The 18,965-nt window shown below is 42.7% G+C and overlaps 1 protein-coding gene across 2 annotated transcripts in view; it reads left to right on the top strand.

Moving 5' to 3' along the window:
- Window positions 1-11,349, top strand: part of SLC6A15 (solute carrier family 6 member 15) — a 50,652-nt gene extending 39,303 nt beyond the window's left edge. For both annotated transcript variants that reach the window (XM_006114016.5, XM_089780156.1), the window contains exons 9-12: window positions 726-918; window positions 4,043-4,202; window positions 10,044-10,206; window positions 10,974-11,349. In XM_006114016.5, coding sequence (XP_006114078.1) covers window positions 726-918; window positions 4,043-4,202; window positions 10,044-10,206; window positions 10,974-11,345 — 888 coding nt within the window. In that variant the 3' untranslated portion in view covers window positions 11,346-11,349. The remainder of the gene's footprint in view (window positions 1-725; window positions 919-4,042; window positions 4,203-10,043; window positions 10,207-10,973) is intronic.
- The last annotated feature ends 7,616 nt before the right edge of the window (window positions 11,350-18,965 follow it).

Raw genomic sequence — 18,965 nt, 5'->3', positions numbered from 1 at the left:
TGAGTATTTTATTAGCCAGATCTTACTGTGAAATATAAAGAATGCAATATTATATGGCAGTGTCTACACTGCCACCCTTTTCCGTAAAAGGGATGCTAATGAGACACTTCGGAATTGCAAATGCCACGGGGGATTTTAATATCTCCCGCGGCGTTTGCATGAATATGGCTGCCGCTTTTTTCCGGCTCGGGGTTTTGCCGGAGAAAAGTTCCAGTCTAGACGGGATTTATTTTCTGCAAGATCCCGTCTAGACTGGCGCTTTTCTCCGGCAAAACCCCAAGCCGGAAAAAAGCGGCAGCCATGTTCATGCAAATGCCGCGGGGGATATTTAAATCCCCCGCAGCATTTGCAATTCCGAAGTGTCTCATTAGCATCCCTTTTACGGAAAAGGGTGCCAGTGTAGACACAGCCAGCATGTGCAAGTGGTTTTGTCTTCTGAACAGCCTCATTTGTGAATACACTGGCATGATCTAAAGCTCCAATTAGGTATTTTTGGACCAGGCCCCTAAATGAATGTCTCTGAATTGAGCTACTTGTACGCTATGGTCAAGAAAATCTGATCCTAATTTTCAGAAGTTCTGAACATTCATTATTATTAGTGGGAGGCAGAATTTGTGTACCTATGCTTACAAGAATATGTAAATAAATATTGTTCCACTGTTACTGCAACTCACAGTTTGCTCAAAATCTCCATTAATCATCTCATGTGGATTTCATATTGACAGGCTGTTCAAGGCACCGGCTTAGCTTTTATTGCCTTTACAGAAGCAATGACCCACTTCCCTGCTTCTCCTTTCTGGTCAGTGATGTTCTTCCTCATGCTGGTAAATCTGGGACTTGGAAGTATGTTTGGAACCATTGAAGGAATCATCACACCCATTGTTGACACCTTCAAAGTGAGGAAAGAAATTCTTACAGGTGAGTTTTCATTTCTCATTAGCCTAATAAAATACATCTCCTCCTTAGAGACAGAAACAGCTTTGGAGAAGAATAAGGAGTATTTGATGTTTTTATTAGCATGAGAAGTTGCAGCGCAAAATATAGCATAGTGTTATTTAACTTCAGTCCAGTTTGTATTCTCTACCTCCCCGCCATAGACATATGTCTTTTCATAGAATTATAGATCTGGTAGGAACCTCAAGAGGTCATCAACTACATGGCAGGACCAACATCATCTAAATCATCCCTGAGAGATGTTTATCTAACCTGCTCTTAAAAATCTCCAATGATGGAGATTCCACAACCTTCCTAGGCAATTTATTCCCATGCTTACCTACCCTAAGAGTTAAGAAGTTGTTAAAGTCCTAATGTCCAGATAGTGGAAGTGGTAGCAATCATTATAATTCAAGTTGTATAACAGTTTTTATTGTGGACCCCTTTAGAGTCAGTCATACTTAAGTCTGCCAAAATGTTCATTGTTCAAGCCTAGGCATGTATGACAATGATGTAAATAAAAAGGAATGAAAAAATAAATATAAGATGCTAAATGCGTAAGGAGGAATGAAAGTTTCACATGTAGTCTTAATAGTGGCTTGTGGAGATTAATGGTGCGTTTTTAATCACCTTTTACTAATCTTCTTTGGATAGAGGGAAAAAAGAGGTAAAGAAATTAACAGTGAGATGAAATTTGAAGTTCAGAAAGTTCAAAGGACTGTCACAGAGGACCAGACATATTGCCTATTCAATCTGGTAGCCTACTACTAGAAATGGACTGTGTCAAATATTTACAAGGAAGATAGCATCTCTGTACCCACCGTTCATAAAAGAATATATTTTTGCTGCAAGTTAGGCCTGGCCAGCAATACACTAGGCTCCAATGGGGTCCGATGCAATTTTGAAAATCCCACTAAGCATCTGTCTAATCTTAGGTGCCTGAATACCTTTAAAAATGTGGTTTTGGAGGAGTTAGTTAACAAACATGTGCTTCAGTTATTTGCTGGATCAGGGCCTTATAATAAAAAATACTAATTTCATTATATTCTTGAGTACTGAGCCCTTGAGTAGAAATGCTTACCACTTCTGAAAAACAGCCCTCAAATTCCTTTGCTTTTTTAAAACTATAAAAGAACTCATGTAACATTACTATAGTTTGAAAACTATCTGCTTGTTCTGAGTGTATATGAATGCCTTGTAAACAGGCAATACAATTTTATCACTTTGCAATAAACTTTGGTTATGCTTTAGGAATTTAAATAATAAAAAATGAAATAAAGTTCCATGGCATTTTAACATCTAACACTGCTTCTGAGTGTTGTGCGTTGATTTTACTGCATGATTCCATTTAAATCAGTTGGAGTCACAGTATTACAATTTAGTGTAATGTTTTCAGAATTCATCTCCAGTCTCCAAATTGTACTCACGATTGAGTGCCATGCAGTGCCAGTTGGGAGTTGCACAGCATAAAAAACAGCAGGAGAATTTTTGGCTAAGGAGTCATGGATTCCCACAAATCTTCAATTTTGATTAAAGCATTCCTGCATTTGTAACTTATAACATTATGAGCCCAATTCAGCAAAATACACAAGTATTTTCAAAATGTCCATTGCCTTCATTGAGACAATAACATGCTTAAGTGCTTTGGGCATGGGATGTATGTGTTGAGCTACATTAGTGCTCTTAGCTGTGTCTTTATATAGATTTTTGTATACTTTGGCTATATACAATATTGAGGCACAATGAGGAACATTAACAGTTCAGAAATAATCTAAAATCTGAGGGTGAAATTTTCAAAATCACACAGTATGGGTCTAAATGTGTTTTACCGAAATCTCTAGTATAATTCCTATTGACGTTAGTGGGAACAGTTAGGCTGAGCACTTCTGAAGGTTCCAACTTTCCTTGCTTTTGTCAGTTTGTTTTGGGCTCTGAGTGTCCTGAATTTTTATTTTAATAGAGGTTTCTTCTGAAATGCTTTAATTCAATTTTCCCCCCAAAGGACATTAATAAAGCAAACAACAGTGGCTACATGATAAAAAAGAGTATATTTTATATGATCATATTTACAAAATTATTGTTCTCTTCCCTTACTGTACTTAAGTCAATACATATGTTAGCTAGAGAATAGCCAGTGTTTCTTACAGATTATATTACATTTTGTGGCCAATCCTACAAGTCTTCTCTGTTTGGAATAAAACCAACTTCAAATTCTTCCAGAATTTATCTCAATTTATTATAATTATGGGGCCAAGTCATGCTGCTATTAAACCCAATGGCAGAAATCCCATTGATTTTCCTCATTGAATTTCAGTGACTTTCGGATAGAGATTTCCAGCTGGCCTTTAGAAGAAGAAGAGGTTTTAATGCTGTTACTCTGAGGCTACATCTAGAATACAGTGCTTTGTTGGAAAAAGGTATGCAAATTGCACTCCACAATTTGTGTATCTTTTTCTAATAGTTTTGTCAGAAGAAGGATTTTCCAAAATGTGGCCTGTCTATACGGGGCAGAAAAAAAAGTGGAAGAGTAGACGTGTTCCCTGGACGCGGCAGAGCTTTTTTGAGATACCTCTAGTATCCCAGAAAACCCCTGTAGTCTAGCCTGAAAGAAAGTAAATGTAGATAGCAGTGGCAGTGAATGATTCTACCTACTAAACCCATATAGCTATTTGTTTTGAAAATTCTAGTACAAAATTGTGACACAGTTAACTTTAGTTGATGGAAAGAGGGAGAGAACTAAGGACCAATTTGCAGGATATTGTTAAGTGTACTGTTTTCCTGGATTTTTCTCTTCCATTCACTTTAAGTGTCTAATGATGAATAGTTCTTGATTCAGCAAAGAATTTACATAGGTGAATCAGGGCTGCCTTACGATCTAGTAATCACTTTTAATTTTAACTATTGTCTGCTGGCTAGGGAATGGGTAAAATTGCTTTGTGGCTTTACTGGGCAAGTGCAATGGTAGGAAGGGAAAAAGAGAAAACTAGTGTCAATCTAAAATAAAGCAAAAGAGTAATTATTATTTGATGCTTCATAACTCTTTCTTTCTTCCTCCTTTTCTCTGATGCATGATTGTGGTTACAATTCTCATTTCTGTCCTTTGTTCCAGTCATCTGCTGCCTGGTAGCATTTTTAATTGGCCTGATCTTTGTGCAGCGCTCTGGAAATTATTTTGTCACAATGTTTGATGATTACTCTGCTACTCTGCCTCTACTTATTGTGGTCATTTTGGAGAATGTTGCCATTTCTCGAATTTATGGGATAGACAAGTAAGTTCAGAAAATGATGGTGTTGCTTTTTCATGTGATTGTTAATATGTTGATGCTATTCATTGTAATCCTTGTTATTGTGTTAGTTGTATAGGATCAACAGCTCACTTGATGATATAAAGACAGATCCCTTCCCCAAAGATCTTACAAATGATCTAGACAGCATACAAAAACAGAGAAGGGATAGAAGGGTGAAATTAAGTCTTCAGTTTGGGATTTTTTTTCTTGTATGTAGGCACATTATTTTTGGTAGGTTATGTGTACCAGGGTGGATGAGCCTGTGTTTGTAGCACTCCTGAGTGAAATGCATTTTTAAGGGTGGATTTGGAGAATATATTGGATCAGGATAGGAGGGGGGTTCTAAATCTATGGAGGCAGCATGGAAGAAGGCCTGCAAGCATGAATAGTAAAGGGACACCAAGAGTTGATTAGCCTAGTGCAACAGAAGGGAGTAAGTCAATGAAAAGAGACAAGGTCATAAAGATGGGAAGGATGAGAAAGGTCTTTAAATAAAGGAAGAGAAGTATAAATGTGATCTAGACAGCAGGGGGAAGCTAGTGGAAGGATTTCAAGAGGAGCTGAACATACTCAGAATAGTTGGCAAGGATAGATTGTGGTAGCTGAGATGAGAAATAATCAGGCCCTGGGAAAAAAACTTAAAGTCATCACTGATAAAGTTTGCAGATGACACCAAAATTGGGGCAGTGTAAGTGATGAAGAGGTCACTGTCATACAGAGTGATCTGGATCATTTGGTAAGCAGGTCTCAAGCAAGTGCCACGCATTACAACACAGGTAAATGTAAAGGGATATATCTAGGAACATAAGATATAGGCCCTATTTACAGGATGGGGGTCTTTATCCTGAGAGATAGAAAAAGATTTGGGGTTTGTGGTAGATAAGCTGTCACTGTGCTATGGTAAAAGGGTTAATGTAGCCCTTGGATGCATAAATCGGGGAATATCAAGTAGAAGTATAGGGATTATTTTTCTCTCTGAATTTGGCACTGGTGCAAGTGCTGCTGGAAGACTGTGTCCAGTTCTGGTGTCCACAGTTCAAGAAGGAGGTTGATAAACTGGAGAAGGTTCTGATAATAGCCATGAGAATGATGAAAGTATTGGAAAACAGTATAGTGCCTTATACTTATGGATGCAAGGAATTCCTCTTAAAATCAGGAATAAGGGATCTTTCGGAAAAGGCTTTATTTTCCGAAAGATCCCCGTCTAGACTGGCACTTTTTGCCGGCAAAGCCCCGAGCTGGAAAAAAGCGACAGCCATGTTTATGCAAATGAAGCGGAGAAGATTGAAATCCCCGCTTCATTTGCAATTGTGCTGTGTCTAATTTGCATCCCTTTTACGGAAAAGGGGTGCAATCTAGACACAGCCTTATTGTGGGGAAGTTCTATGATCTGTGTGATACAAGAGGTCAGAGCAGATGATCAGCACGTTCCCTTCTGTCCTTCGAATCTTTGAATGATTTAGATGGTGGGGAAGGAAAAGAAGGAAGGAAGGGAGAAATGCAGAGAAACATGTGGTAGAATTTGTTAGCATCAGTGAAGAGTCAGAAAAAGATGGCAAGGGGATCAAAACTTACACTAAGTCTGCAAGCTTGATGGTAGAGTTGTCAGTGAAGGGAAAGGCAGGATTTAGGAGGAAAGATGATTAATTTGTATTTTTTTCAGCTGTTTACTAGATCACCTGACAAAAGTTATCATTGTGAATTGAGATCAATGTGCTTGATCTTGTACAAATATAAAGGATGAAATGGTCCCAGTCACAAGGAATTTGTAATCCAAATCAGATAGAACAATTCAAACCAATCCATTGTAGTGAGATACTGAAATATGTTCATCATTTGATCTCTGTGCTCTGTGAATAAGCAGTGGCATAAATTGAATGTTTCCTTTGAGTTCTTATCTCTTGATTCTTAATCATCAACCAGTCCCCAGCACTAGACTATGATAAGCAGCTTTGTTTTATGGTTTTCAGAAGTTATTCCAAGACTGTATAAATATTGCTTGATCTACTTGCTCAATAAGGACAAATTCCCATTTTTGGTACAGACATAATTCTATAGTTGAAAATGTACAGAGATGAAAATACAGTGCAGTATTTCTTTAAATTGCAAAGACGAGGAAGAACAAAGGTTCCAAAGAATCAAGTTTAGGTTGCACTTGAGAAGTTGTCTTAGGGCTCGATCATGTTCCCTCCATGTGCTCATTCACAACCCCCCCGAATTAGTAGATCTGCTGTGAATGGAGGTGGACAGGCCAGAAAGTCTGCTACTCCCTATGCAGTTCAGAGCAGTGGCTCAAGATGGTACCTTCCAAGCAGATGTAGGTGGGTTTTTATCTAACTGCAACTATGTATATTCACTAGCCAAAACCACATGGGAATGGATGCCCCTGAAAGAACATACATATAGGCTAGGGGCTGTGGAAGTTCAATGTATTGATTTTTTGTTACAGTGCAAGATTCTGTCCCTCAGATTCAGTTTTCTCAAGCTTTGAAAGGGTGCTTCTGGCAAATTACAAGAACAAAATAATCAATCAGCAACTATTCCCAGAACAACCAACAACCTTTCCAACAAAATCCCTGTTCCATCAAAGCCTTTAATCTGCAACACTCCCAGCTAACACATATGGCTTGCAGAGTGCTCTCAGTGTCAGCTGACTAACTTCAGACCAAGGAATCCAGGATTCCAGCACTGAGGATCCCTTATGGAGAATGGACTTCCTCCGGCTCCCTTCCCTTTAATTAAAGGACAGTGCTGCTTGAGCTTATCTGAGCATATTTCAGCTCTGGCAATATGACAGGAGACATATGGCAAACCGCATATGGCCTGAGGGCCACTTGTTGCCCACTCCTGGTCCTAGGTATGACTTTGTCAGTTGTTCTATGTGGTATCCTGATGGTTCAGCTGAAAGTGCTTGTGAGTCACGGCAGGTACTGTAGTCCAGCATTCAGACTTGATCTTTGAACTCATTGCTAAACTCTGTACATCACTGATGGGATATATTTCTCCACACTAACTTTAATAAGGAACCCAGAATTATTTACAGAGATCGCTTGAGTCAGGAGCACTCAAACTGCCACTGACAATATTTATCTGGTCTGTTTTTTATTCGATATAGGAGCCTCAGTCAGAAGTAAGGATCACATTGTGCTAGGTGCTGGATTAAAAGAACAAAAAGTCTATGCCTGCCCCATAGCACTGATAATCCAAGTCAGGGGTCTCAAACTCCCAGCCTGTGGGCCAGTGCCAGCTGAAGTGACTGCACATTCCGGCCTCAGACTCCAAGCTCCAGCCATTCCTGCCATCGCCACCCTCCCCCACAACTGTTCCTTTAGCACTCAGCTGTGAGGGCCACCAGGGGTGCCTGGAACCACGCGGTGTCACTGATCAGGTCACTGATCAGGTTTACTCAAGGCAGGGGAAATAGAGTGCAGTAGAGTGAATGTATTCACCCTGTGCACTCCACTTCTCCTGTGGTTCCTGCCTTAATGAGTAACCAAGGGGGGTACAGCCTCTGTGCAGAATTAGCCCCCCCCAGTGATCCCCAAAGCTTTGTGCTTGGAGAAGGGGGTGACATGGGGGGGGTAGAGGGTAGGGCAATGACAGGAAAGGGTGGGGTTTGGGAGGTCCAGTTATAGACAGGCAGAAGTTCCAGGCTGGATTGCACAAATGCTCCAGCTGGGACTGGCCCACGGGCTGGGAGTTCGAAACTCCAGACGTAAGAAAAGAATCAACAAGAGGATACAGACAGACAGGGGAACACAAGGCAACTTGAGACAATATTGATCAGCTTAATAGGCAATGGCCTCAACACACCACCTAATCCTTATGTTTTTTTGTGAGCATCACAACCAAGGAGAGTTTGAGGGAGATGATCTTGTGGATGTTTATGGAGGGCCCTTGACAAACAGGATGGGAAGCATAGGAGAAAGTAAAGAACTGTTTGAAAATGTAACAAGTGGGTGACAGGAGATGACATCTTAATGATATATGAGAAATGATAAGTATAGCGGGGTTAGGTCACAAAAAATCTTAAAAGTGGAAACAAGTTACCTACGTTTGCTGTGGTAGAGAAGAGGGAGCTATATATCAAAGGCCAAAGCCATTTGCAAAATCAGTTATTTTCATTGGTTTTAACTATGTGCCTATCTCTGTCCTTTGCCCACAATAAAATATGTTCTCAGTGGTATGTTTCCAGGAATTAGATGAGCTTTTATGTCATAATAACTTTGCACGGGACATTTCATAATGTAAATTATAGTGGAAACATTTTGTTTCAGTAATTTTCAAAAAGGGAAATGAAACAGCAAAGGAGTTAAGATGCTATTAGAATTTGATGACAAAATCTAAAAGAAAGCAAACCAGTTCTAAGTTAACATTCCCATTTTCTGCTGGCACTGGAGCAGGTGTACTCTTTCTTCAGTCAGCCCTAGAACACTAGGCTTTGTTCTAAACATATGTTGCAATTCCAAGACATAGAGGCTGAGTCAAGACCTCACATAGTCATTCAACAATTGATATGGTGCAAAATGGTTGCTTGTTCATAATGTAATTTATTCTAATATATAGCACACTTACATTTACAACTGGTTTGTAAAAGCTATTTTGTCCTTTTGTCCTTCTTGTTTGTGAATTCAAAAACAATGACACATGCCTAAATAGATAACACAGTGCAATATAAAACATGGCAGTAGCTTTTGAGTTAGGTGGAGAGTAATATTTCTTTTTTCATGTATACTGGTTTGAGGTAGGTTCTTTGAACTAATAGACAGCTGAAGGAATGGGTTGGGAAAACTTATAACTGTGTGTTTTTTCCAATGCATTGTATCTGCACACCAGTGTTAAATCTTTCTGAACTGAACACTATGGATTTTCAGAATGCTTCATCAACATTCAAAAAATATTTCTTATCTTATGGTCATCTAATCTATATTTGTAACAGCCCAGAAACTAAACATTGGCCTAACACCATTTAGGGAAGTGGTTAGAACCTCCAGCCTGCAGGCTGCACACAGATTGTCAGGGTTAGCTGCTGCCAGATGGTTTGTTTATCTGAGCATCTGCAGTCATGGTGCCCCACAGCTTCTAGTGGCAGCTGTTTGCAGTTCCTAGTCAATGGGAGTTATGGAAAGTGGTGAGGGCCAGGCCTCTGCTTCCCACAGCTCCCATTGGCCAGGAATGGTGAACTATGGCCACTGGGAGCTATGAGTGGCTGTACCTAAACAAATCTCTTGGGGCCTGCCAGAGGCTAACCCTGACAAATTGTGTGTGGTTGGTGTGCCAGAGGTTCCCCACCCTGATTTAGGGACTAGGAAGACCTCATCACAATTCAAATCTAAGTTTTCTAGCAGTGTATGGGTGCATCTACACAGCAGGGCTTAACTCGAAATAAGTTACGCAAATTGAGCTATGTCAATTGTGTAGCTTATTTCAAAATTGGGAGCGTCTACACAGCATTTATTTCAAAATAGAGCACTCTTTCCCCAACTTCTCTTACTCCTCATACAATAAGTCGGAGTAAGAAGTCCTCCAGCTTGACAGTATTTAGACATCATTTCAGAATAACTCCCTGCTGTATAGATGCGGACTAAGTTATTTCGAAATAATGTTGTTGTGTAGATGTACCCTGAGTGAACTTGATCTGAGTTGGTACAATCCACTATTAATAAAGGTATTATTTGTAAATCTGTACAATTGGTCTAAGTTCAGACATTTCTATGTCTACCCCCTTTGTTAGTGTGCAGATTGTTGCAAATTATCTGACATGTCTCAACTGCAGACATTGAAACCTCAGTTTCTGAATTAATAATGTCCATTTCCCTGCAGATTTATGGAGGACCTAAAGGATATGCTTGGTTTTTCTCCAAACCGATATTATTACTACATGTGGAAGTATGTTTCCCCTGTAGTATTGTTATTTTTGCTGATCGCTAGTATTGTCCAAATGGGATTAAGTCCTCCTGGTTACAACGCTTGGATTGAAGAAAAGGTATGTAATAATATATACTATTGCCAGAAAAATGTAACATGTTTAAAGTACTTTTGCTGGCTCACAAGAGGACACTTTGTAATTCATACATTTCATTACAAATGTGAACATGGCTCTTTTGTTTCTAGTAATATTACTATAAAATACTATCTTTAATATAGCAGTTCTTTCATTTTTTTTAAAGCAGTCATTGGCTGATACCTCCCTTTTATCCTTTGTGTCAGTGCTGATTTGTTGGGTTGTCTGATGGAGAAAGAGGGTGGAGGGTGAGGTATAAAGGTGTTTGTTTGTTTGTTTATTTGTTTGTTTGAATTAAAGCAGAATACAGCATGGCAGCACAGAGCAAGACTCAGTTGTTTTAGCACTTGGTTTATCATCTGTCATAGAACCAAATATCCAGATTAGGCATTTTATGGTCACTTCCCTTGGACGTTGGTACAGCAGATTGATGAACAGCTACTTTATAGAACACTCTATGATTGTCCAGTTTAGTGATAAAAAGAGGTTGGTTTCTTGGAAATCTCTCAATATTGTTTTTCAGAGAAGATTTGGTACTATTCAGTTTTCTAGTTTTTATGCACCATTAGCACTACTCTTAGTGCTATTGTCATCTCATGTATCAGCACCAAATCTGGCATTAACTGAGAATCATAATTTGGGAGAAGTTAATGAGTGATCTCAACAGGAGTTTTATTTGGGTTAGGTTTACAAGCTTTGTCTCTTACTACATAACAATGTATTAACTGTGTTTCTCTTGGCCCATATAGGCTACTGAGGAGTTCCTGAGCTATCCAGCATGGGGAATGACTGTCTGTATATCTCTGATGATATTGGCCATACTTCCTGTCCCTATAGTCTTCATAATCCGCCGCTGCAACCTTATTGATGATAGCTCTGGTAGCTTGGCAGCTGTATCCTACAAAAGAGGACGGATAATAAAAGAGCCTGTTAATCTAGAGGGAGATGATGCAAGTCTGATTCATGGGAAGATTCCAAGTGAGGTTCCATCTCCAAATTTTGGTAAAAATATATACCGGAAACAGACTGGATCCCCTGCTCTGGATACTGCTCCCAATGGACGCTATGGTATTGGCTATCTAATGGCAGATATGCCAGATATGCCAGAGTCTGATTTGTAGCTAGAGAACAACATAATTTCTTTTTTTTGTTTATACTGTATCACTGAACATTGGCTCTCTAAGAGAAGTGGTTTGCTTCACTTTATAGAATGCAATCTCAGGTCTCCACTAGCTGTATTCTTTAAAATATCATGATGGTACATACAGCACGACAATTTCCATTGGATTTATTTTCTGGTTTTATATTGCATTAGAACATAAGAATGTCCACACAGGGTTAGACCAAAGGTCCATCTGGCCCAGTATCCTGTCCTCCGACAGTAGCCAATGTCAGGTTCCAAGAGGGAATGGACAGAGCAGTCAATCATAAAGCCATCCATTCCCTGTCATCTACCCCTAGCTTCTGGCAAACATGGCAGGGACACCATCCTTGCCTATCCTGGATAATAGCCATGGATGGATCTACCCTCCATGAATTTATCTAGTTCTTTGTTAAATTCTTGGCCTTCACAACATCCTCTAGTAAATACTTATGTTGACTGTGTGTTGTGCAAAGAAATATATTTTTTCTTTTAAACATGCTGCCTATTAATTTCTTTTGGTGACCTCTAGATCTTTTGCTATTAGAAAGAGTAAATAATATTTCCTTATTTGCTTTCTCCAAACCAGTCATGATTTCATATCCCCCCTTTTCCCAAAATGAAAGTCTGTCTTATTAGTATCTCCCCATATGAAAACTGTTCTATGCTCTTAATAACTTGTGTTTCCCCTCTGAACTTTTTCCAATTCCAATATATCTTTTTTTTTAGATGGGGCATGCAGTATTAAAGATATGGTTGTACTATGGATTTATATACAGGCCATATGATACATGCTACCTTATTCTCTATCCCTTTCTTAATGATTCCTGACATTGTTAGCTTTTTTGACTGCTGCCATTGTGACAGGGTCAGGCCAGGGAGCTGCTGCAGCTAGGGGAAAAGGCAGCCCAAAAGGGAAAAACTCCTGTTAGAAAAGCAGAGAACTGCAGCACAATTAGGTGAAGCTGAGAGGGAGCTGGCTCAGGCAAATTGGGGCCAGCTGACTTCTCTGCTGTCTCTCTGAGGGCCTTTAAAAGCCTCAGCAGTTGGAGGCTGGGGGGAAGAGTGAGAGGACGAAAGGAAGGTGGTGGAGAGGCAGAGAGGAAGAAACGGAGAGAACAAGTTGGACCAGCATTAGGTAAAGGCAGCAAAGGAGGGAACCTGTGGGCCCCTGGCTTGGGCTCCCTACCACTGAGACCTGCTGCAAATCCCCAGTAGAGGCTTGGGGAACAGGGGACCTTGCCACACGTGGTGCCAGGAGTGGGATCGCGGCTGTGAAGCCTCACAGCAACCCAAATCTAGCTAAGTTGGCCCCTCGCAAAACAAACTACCCATGGAGGACCTGGTAAAAGCACTGGTGCAGGCCACGGCGGCTCAACAAGACGCTACTTGGGTGCAAGCAGCTGCCCAGCAGGAGTCGGTGCGGATCCAACAAGAAACCAACCAGTTGTTGATGAGCCAAGTAGCCCAGGACAGGGCCACCCTGCAGGAGGTGGTGACCCAGCTGAAAGCCCTGACAGTCCAGGTACGTGATCAAGATGGGGCTCGATCCTTGTGGGCCAATTTCTACTTACAGAAAATGGCAAAAGACGATGAGGTTGAGGCCTATCTCTTGGTCTTCAAAAGGACAGCTTTGCGGGAGGCCTGGCCTCAAGCTCAGTGGGCCAGCATTTTAGCCCCTTTTCTGAGCGGGGAAGCCCAGAAGGCATACCTTGCATGGCAGAGGAAGCTGCATCCGACTACCCCCAGCTGAAAGCTGAGATCCTGGCACGGGCTGGGGTCATGGTCGCAGTGAGAGCCCAGAGATTTCACAACTGGCGATATCGAGATGACCAGGGCCCCAGAACTCAGTTGTTTGATCTGGTCCATCTGGCCCGGAAGTGGCTGCGGCCCGACATCCACAGCCCCGACAAGATTATCGAGGTGATCGTTCTTGATCAGTACATGAGGGGTTTACCCCCAGACCTTCGGGAATGGGTGGGCCAGAATGACCCCACGACATTTGATGAGCTGGTGGCTCTCGTTGAGAGGCAATTGACAGCTAAGGGACTTTCCCGCAGCCCCAGAGTCGAGGTGCAGCAGAGCAGAAGGTCCACCTTCCTCCCAAGGACCCGTGCCCCAGAAATTTCCGACCGAGTCCAGACAGGAAGAAAAGAGGCGGAAGAGCAGCCGGGACGGGCAAAAGACCTTGGGGTCTGGACAGGAGAGGGCCAGGGATGAAGACCCAACAGCCCAAAACGAAAGGGGCTATCCCGCCCAGGGTATAGGTGTTATGCCTGTGGGGAGATAGGGCATATTGCGGTTCAGTACCCTAACATAGACGAACCTATGCAATGTGACCTGGGGAACCTACAAAGTGTTCTAGTTAACCTCGTAGGGGTTGCAGTGGGCCCCCATCAGTATACCCAGCCCGTGAAAATGAATGGGGTAGAAACCACTGCCTTAGTAGATTCCGGGAGTGCAGTTACATTGGTCTCAGGGAAGCTAGTGGGGCAAGATCAGCTGACTCGAGCCAAGTACACTGGGGTATCTTGTGTACATGGGGATACTAGTTATTACCCCACCATCCCTGTGGAAATAGAAGTACAAGGGCGGGTTACAGAGGTAACTGTGGGGGTGGTCCCAAGGCTCCCCTTCCTTGGGTCATTGGGCGAGACTTCCCCAGGTTTAGTGACCTGCTACCACGGGACTGGGAGGAGGAGGATAGCTCTCTCCCAGCCTTCCATGAGTTCTCCCAGGACCTGTTCTCGGTGCCTGGGGAGCCCCGGAAAATCCGACGGGAGAGGAGGGCCGCAAAGAAATTGGGGACCCAAGGTCGGAAACAGACATGGGTAGAAGGGGAGGCCTACCCAACTACTAGAGCAGAAGCTCCGGGACAGGATGAGCCTGAAACAGGACCCAGCTCATCAAGGGAGGAAATGGGGCTAGGTTCCCTGGAACCTGAGCAGGTGAAATCCCCAAAGGAGACCTTTGGGCAGGATCAAGCCAATGATCCAATATATCAGAATATCCATAAGGAGGTGGTTGAAGTTAATGGGGTCCCAGTGGAGGGGAGGAACAAGGGCACGGGGCCCTTCTATATAATCAAGGGGGATCTTCTATATTGGGTAGTTCATCTACAGGGCCAAGAGGTGGAACACTAAGGAAGCACCAGAGGGCAGTACTGGAATTGGCACACAGTCATCTATTTGGAGGACATCTAGGGGTGGATAAGACCCTGGACCTCATTCTTCGGAGGTTCTTTTGGCCTGGGCTCTATGTGGAAGTCCAGAGGTATTGTGCTTCCTGCCCGGAGTGCCAACTACATGGGCCCCGACCACACCTGAGGGCCCCGTTAGTACCCCTACCAATAATTGAAATCCCCTTTGAACGGATCGCTATGGACATAGTTGGCCCACTAGAGAAGTCTGCCCGGGGCCATCAGAGCATACTAGTTGTAGTGGACTATGCTACTCGATACCCAGAGGCAGTGCCCCTACGCAACACCCTATCCAAGACCATCGCTAAGGAACTAATTCAAATCTTTTCTAGGGTAGGGATTCCTAAAGAAATCCAAGGGACCCCCTTTGTGTCCAAGCTTATGAAAGACTTGTGTACCTTGCTCCACATACAGGCCCTGTGGACCTCGGTATACCATCCTCAAACCGATGGTCTAGTTGAACGGTTTAACAGGACCCTAAAAGGTATGCTCAAGAAAGTGGTAAGCTGGGATGGCAAAGATTGGGATATACTACTACCCTACCTCATGTTCGCGGTAAGGGAGGTTCCCCAAGCGTCGACTGGTTTCTCCCTGTTTGAACTTTTGTATGGGCGTAACCCATGGGGCATACTAGACCTTACTAAGGAAGCCTGGGAGGAACAGCCCAACCTGGGGAGAAATGTAGTTTATCATGTGAGGGACAGGATAGCCAGAGTCACCCCCATAGTGTGGGAGCACCTAGAAAAGGCACAGGAAGCCCAACAGGTCTATTACAACCGGCGAGCAACTGCCCGGAAGTTCCAGGTGGGAGACCGGGTGATGGTGCTAGTGCCGATGGTGGAGAGTAAGCTCCTAGCCCAATTGCAGGGGCCATATGAAATAATAGAAGCAGTGGGAGAGGTAAACTATAAGGTTCGCCAGTCTGGCTGGCGAAAGCCTGAGCAGGTATATCATGTCAACCTGCTGAAACTCTGGTGAGACAGAGAAGTGGCCTTGGTTGTGCTGGGGCCACCACCCCAAGGGTAAAATCCATCAAGGCAGGTGGGAATATCTCCCGTACTGACCCCGGACAAACAGGCCGAAGCAGCCGACTTGATTGAGCAGAATCAGGATGTGTTTTCGACAGAACCGGGTAGAACTATGGAGGTTTACCATGACATCATCACAGACCCCGGGGTAAAGGTGCACGTTAAGCCATACCGGATACCCAAGGAAAAACGAAAAGAGGTCCAAGCTGAAGTGGAGAAAATGCTGAAGCTCGGAGTCATTGAAGAGTCCCATAGCCAGTGTTCTAGCCCTATTGTTATGGTGCCCAAGCCAGATGGAAGCTGGCGCTTTTGCAATGACTTTCGAAAGTTAAACGAAGTATCCAAATTCGATGCCTATCCCAAGCCAAGGGTGGATGAACTCATTGACCAACTGGGCAAGGCCCGATTTCTATACACCCTCGATTTGACCAAGGGTTACTGGCAGATCCCCCAGCACCAGGGGCCAAAGAAAAGACAGCCTTTTCGACTCTGGAGGGTCTCTTTCAATATATGGTCCTCCCTTTTGGTTTGCATGGGGCTCCTGCAACGTTTCAAAGGCTCATGGACAAGCTGTTGCAGCCCCATATCAAGTACGCAGCTGCCTATCTGGACGACGTTGTTCACAGTCCTAACTGGGACACACACATTGAAAAAGTAGAGTCAGTATTGGAGACATTAAGAAGAGCGGGACTTACGGCGAACCCCGCAAAGTGTACGATTGGACTGGCCGAGGCCAAATATCTCGGGTATATCATGGGAAGGGGGGTAGTGAGGCCCCAGCTCAACAAAGTGGGTGCAATACAGAATTGGCCCCGACCAACCCGGAAAAAGCAGGTCAGGGCATTCTTAGGGTTGTTTGGGTATTACCGCAGGTTCATCCTCAACTTTGCCTCCAGGGCCTGCCCTCTGACCAACCTGACTAGAGCACGTGGTCCCGACATTGTAAAGTGGACCATGGAGATGGAAGAAGCTTTTAAAGATCTCAAGAATGTCCTCTGCGGCAATCCAGTTCTCATAGCCCCTAATTTTAAGAAGGAGTTTATCTTGCAGACAGATGCCTCCGAAGTAGGACTGGGAACTGTATTGTCTCAAATGGTGGGAGAAGAGGAGCACCCAATCCTGTACCTCAGCAGGAAGCTTCTGCCGAGGGAACGAAACTACGCCGTGGTAGAAAGAGAATGTCTCGCAGTAAAGTGGGCCATGGAAAGCCTTCGCTACTACCTTCTTGGGTGGAAGTTTACCCTGGTCACCGATCATGCGCCTTTGCAGTGGATGCACTGAAACAAGGACAGAAATGTGAGGGTTACCCGATGGTTCCTGTCCCTGCAGCCCTTCCGCTTCCTTGTGCAACACTGATCAGGAACCCAGCATGGGAATGCAGACGGGTTGTCAAGGGTGCATTGTTGTCCGACCCAAGTAACCCAATCCCATGGGGTTGCGCAGAGGGGCGGGGGGGGGGGGGGGAAATGTGTGACAGGGTCAGGCCAGGGAGCTGCTGCAGAGAGGGGAAAAGGCAGCCCAAAAGGGAAAAATTCCTGTTAAAAAGCAGAGAACTTCAGCACAATTGGGTGCAGCTGGGAGGGAGCTGGCTCAGGCAAATTGGGGGCCAGCTGACTTCTCTGCTGTCTCTCTGAGGGCCTTTAAAAGCCTCAGCAGTTGGAGGTTGGGGGGAAGAGTGAGAGGATGAAAGGAAGGTGGTGGAGAGGCAGAGAGGAAGAAATGGAGAGAACAAGTTGGACCAGCATTAGGTAAAGGCAGCAAAGGAGGGAGCCTGTGGGCCCCTGGCTTGGGATCCCTACCACTGAGACCTGCTGCAAAACCCCAGTAGTGGCTTGGGGAAGAGGGGACCTTGCCACACCATACACTGAGTTGATGTTTTCAGAGAACTTTCATCAGTGATTCCAAGATCTTTCTTGGGTTAACAGCTAATTTAGATCCCAGTATTGTGTATGCATGACTGAGATTGTTTTCCAATATGCATTGGTTTGCATTTATTGACATAGAATTTCATCTGCCATTGTGAGATCCTTTTGTAGCTCTTTGTAGTCTGCTTTGGACTTAACTATTTGGAGCATTTAAGGGAATGCATACCACACACAAAATCAGTGATGGCCTATGTCTGTCAAGACAGATAAGATATTTTTAAAGTACATGTGTTACCTCCATTTGCTGCAATTTTTCAATTAATGTCATATTACTGATTTGATGTAATTGAAAACCCCTTTTTGCTGAATGAGTAGTCCTTTGATACATATTTTGCTGTCAAGTTAACTGCCCAGTATTAGAAGTGAGCTCCAAAGTAGTTCACCAAACCCATATTTCTGCACACATTTGTATATACATTGTATAGATATGCTGTACTTACTTTGTTAGCACTGATAATTACTTAGGCTATTAGCTGAGTACAAAATCCTGCAAACTATTTTCTTATGTAATAGTTGTATAGAAAAATAGTATTAGAAAATGAAGAAGGAGGCTTATGATGGGAATGTAAAAATGATTCCCATTTCACTGGGGACTGCTTAAGCTCTTGCTTGTATATTTTATGTAAAATATTTGCTTTTTCAGTGTGAAAATGATGTAAGAGTGAGTCACTCCAAGACTTAAGGATTGTGCAGATTCTGCATTTTTTTTCTATGCTGTGTGCCTACAAATCTTCTTGATATTTATTGTGGTTACAAGATTACATATATATTATATTTATATAATATACTTGTAATGTAAATATGTATATTAATACTGTATGTAATGATTTCAAAACTTGAAGCAAGATGGCTTTTTAATTAGTCTCTTTCTGTTTTGCTTCTGGTTTATGCAAAAAGAAATCCTTGGGTTTTTTTAGTCAATAATTGTTAAGAACTGTATGGCATTACATTTTAACCTATAAATAAAGAGAGTGAAAAAAGATGTATGTTATTTCCTGATATGTTTTTTATAGTGTAAAATTCTTGCCTATCAGCTGGGCTAGCTGGAAGAACAATGTTCACAATCTGGAGATACGTGCTGAAAATTTCTAAAAGCCAAAAAAGAAAAAAATTAAGTGGAAGGTCATGTTTTCATTAAATTACTGCAGCAGAATAAGGATTTTTATTATTACTACAATAATTTATGTAGCCGTGTAAATTTACATTGCATTTTATAAAGCTAAACATATTATGTGCCCTGAAGAGCTCATAAACTATAGACTTAATTCTGCTTTGGCCAGAAGTCCTGAGCAAAGAATAGCAAGTAGTTACGTTGCCTCAGGAGCAGAAAAAACCCCAGCTTGTGTATGTGAGAGAGAAATGCAAAAAAATTGGAACCACCATCTGTTTCCCTCTGCCTCCTTTCTCCTAGTTGTGACTTCATGATATCCATATCCTATCCCTGCCCC

This window comes from Pelodiscus sinensis, chromosome 1 (assembly GCF_052426305.1).
Source record: "Pelodiscus sinensis isolate ZL-2025 chromosome 1, ASM5242630v1, whole genome shotgun sequence".
Lineage (NCBI taxonomy): Eukaryota > Metazoa > Chordata > Testudines > Trionychidae > Pelodiscus > Pelodiscus sinensis.
The sequence above is the reverse complement of the archived record's forward strand: the minus strand, read 5'-3'. Positions and strand labels throughout refer to the sequence as shown.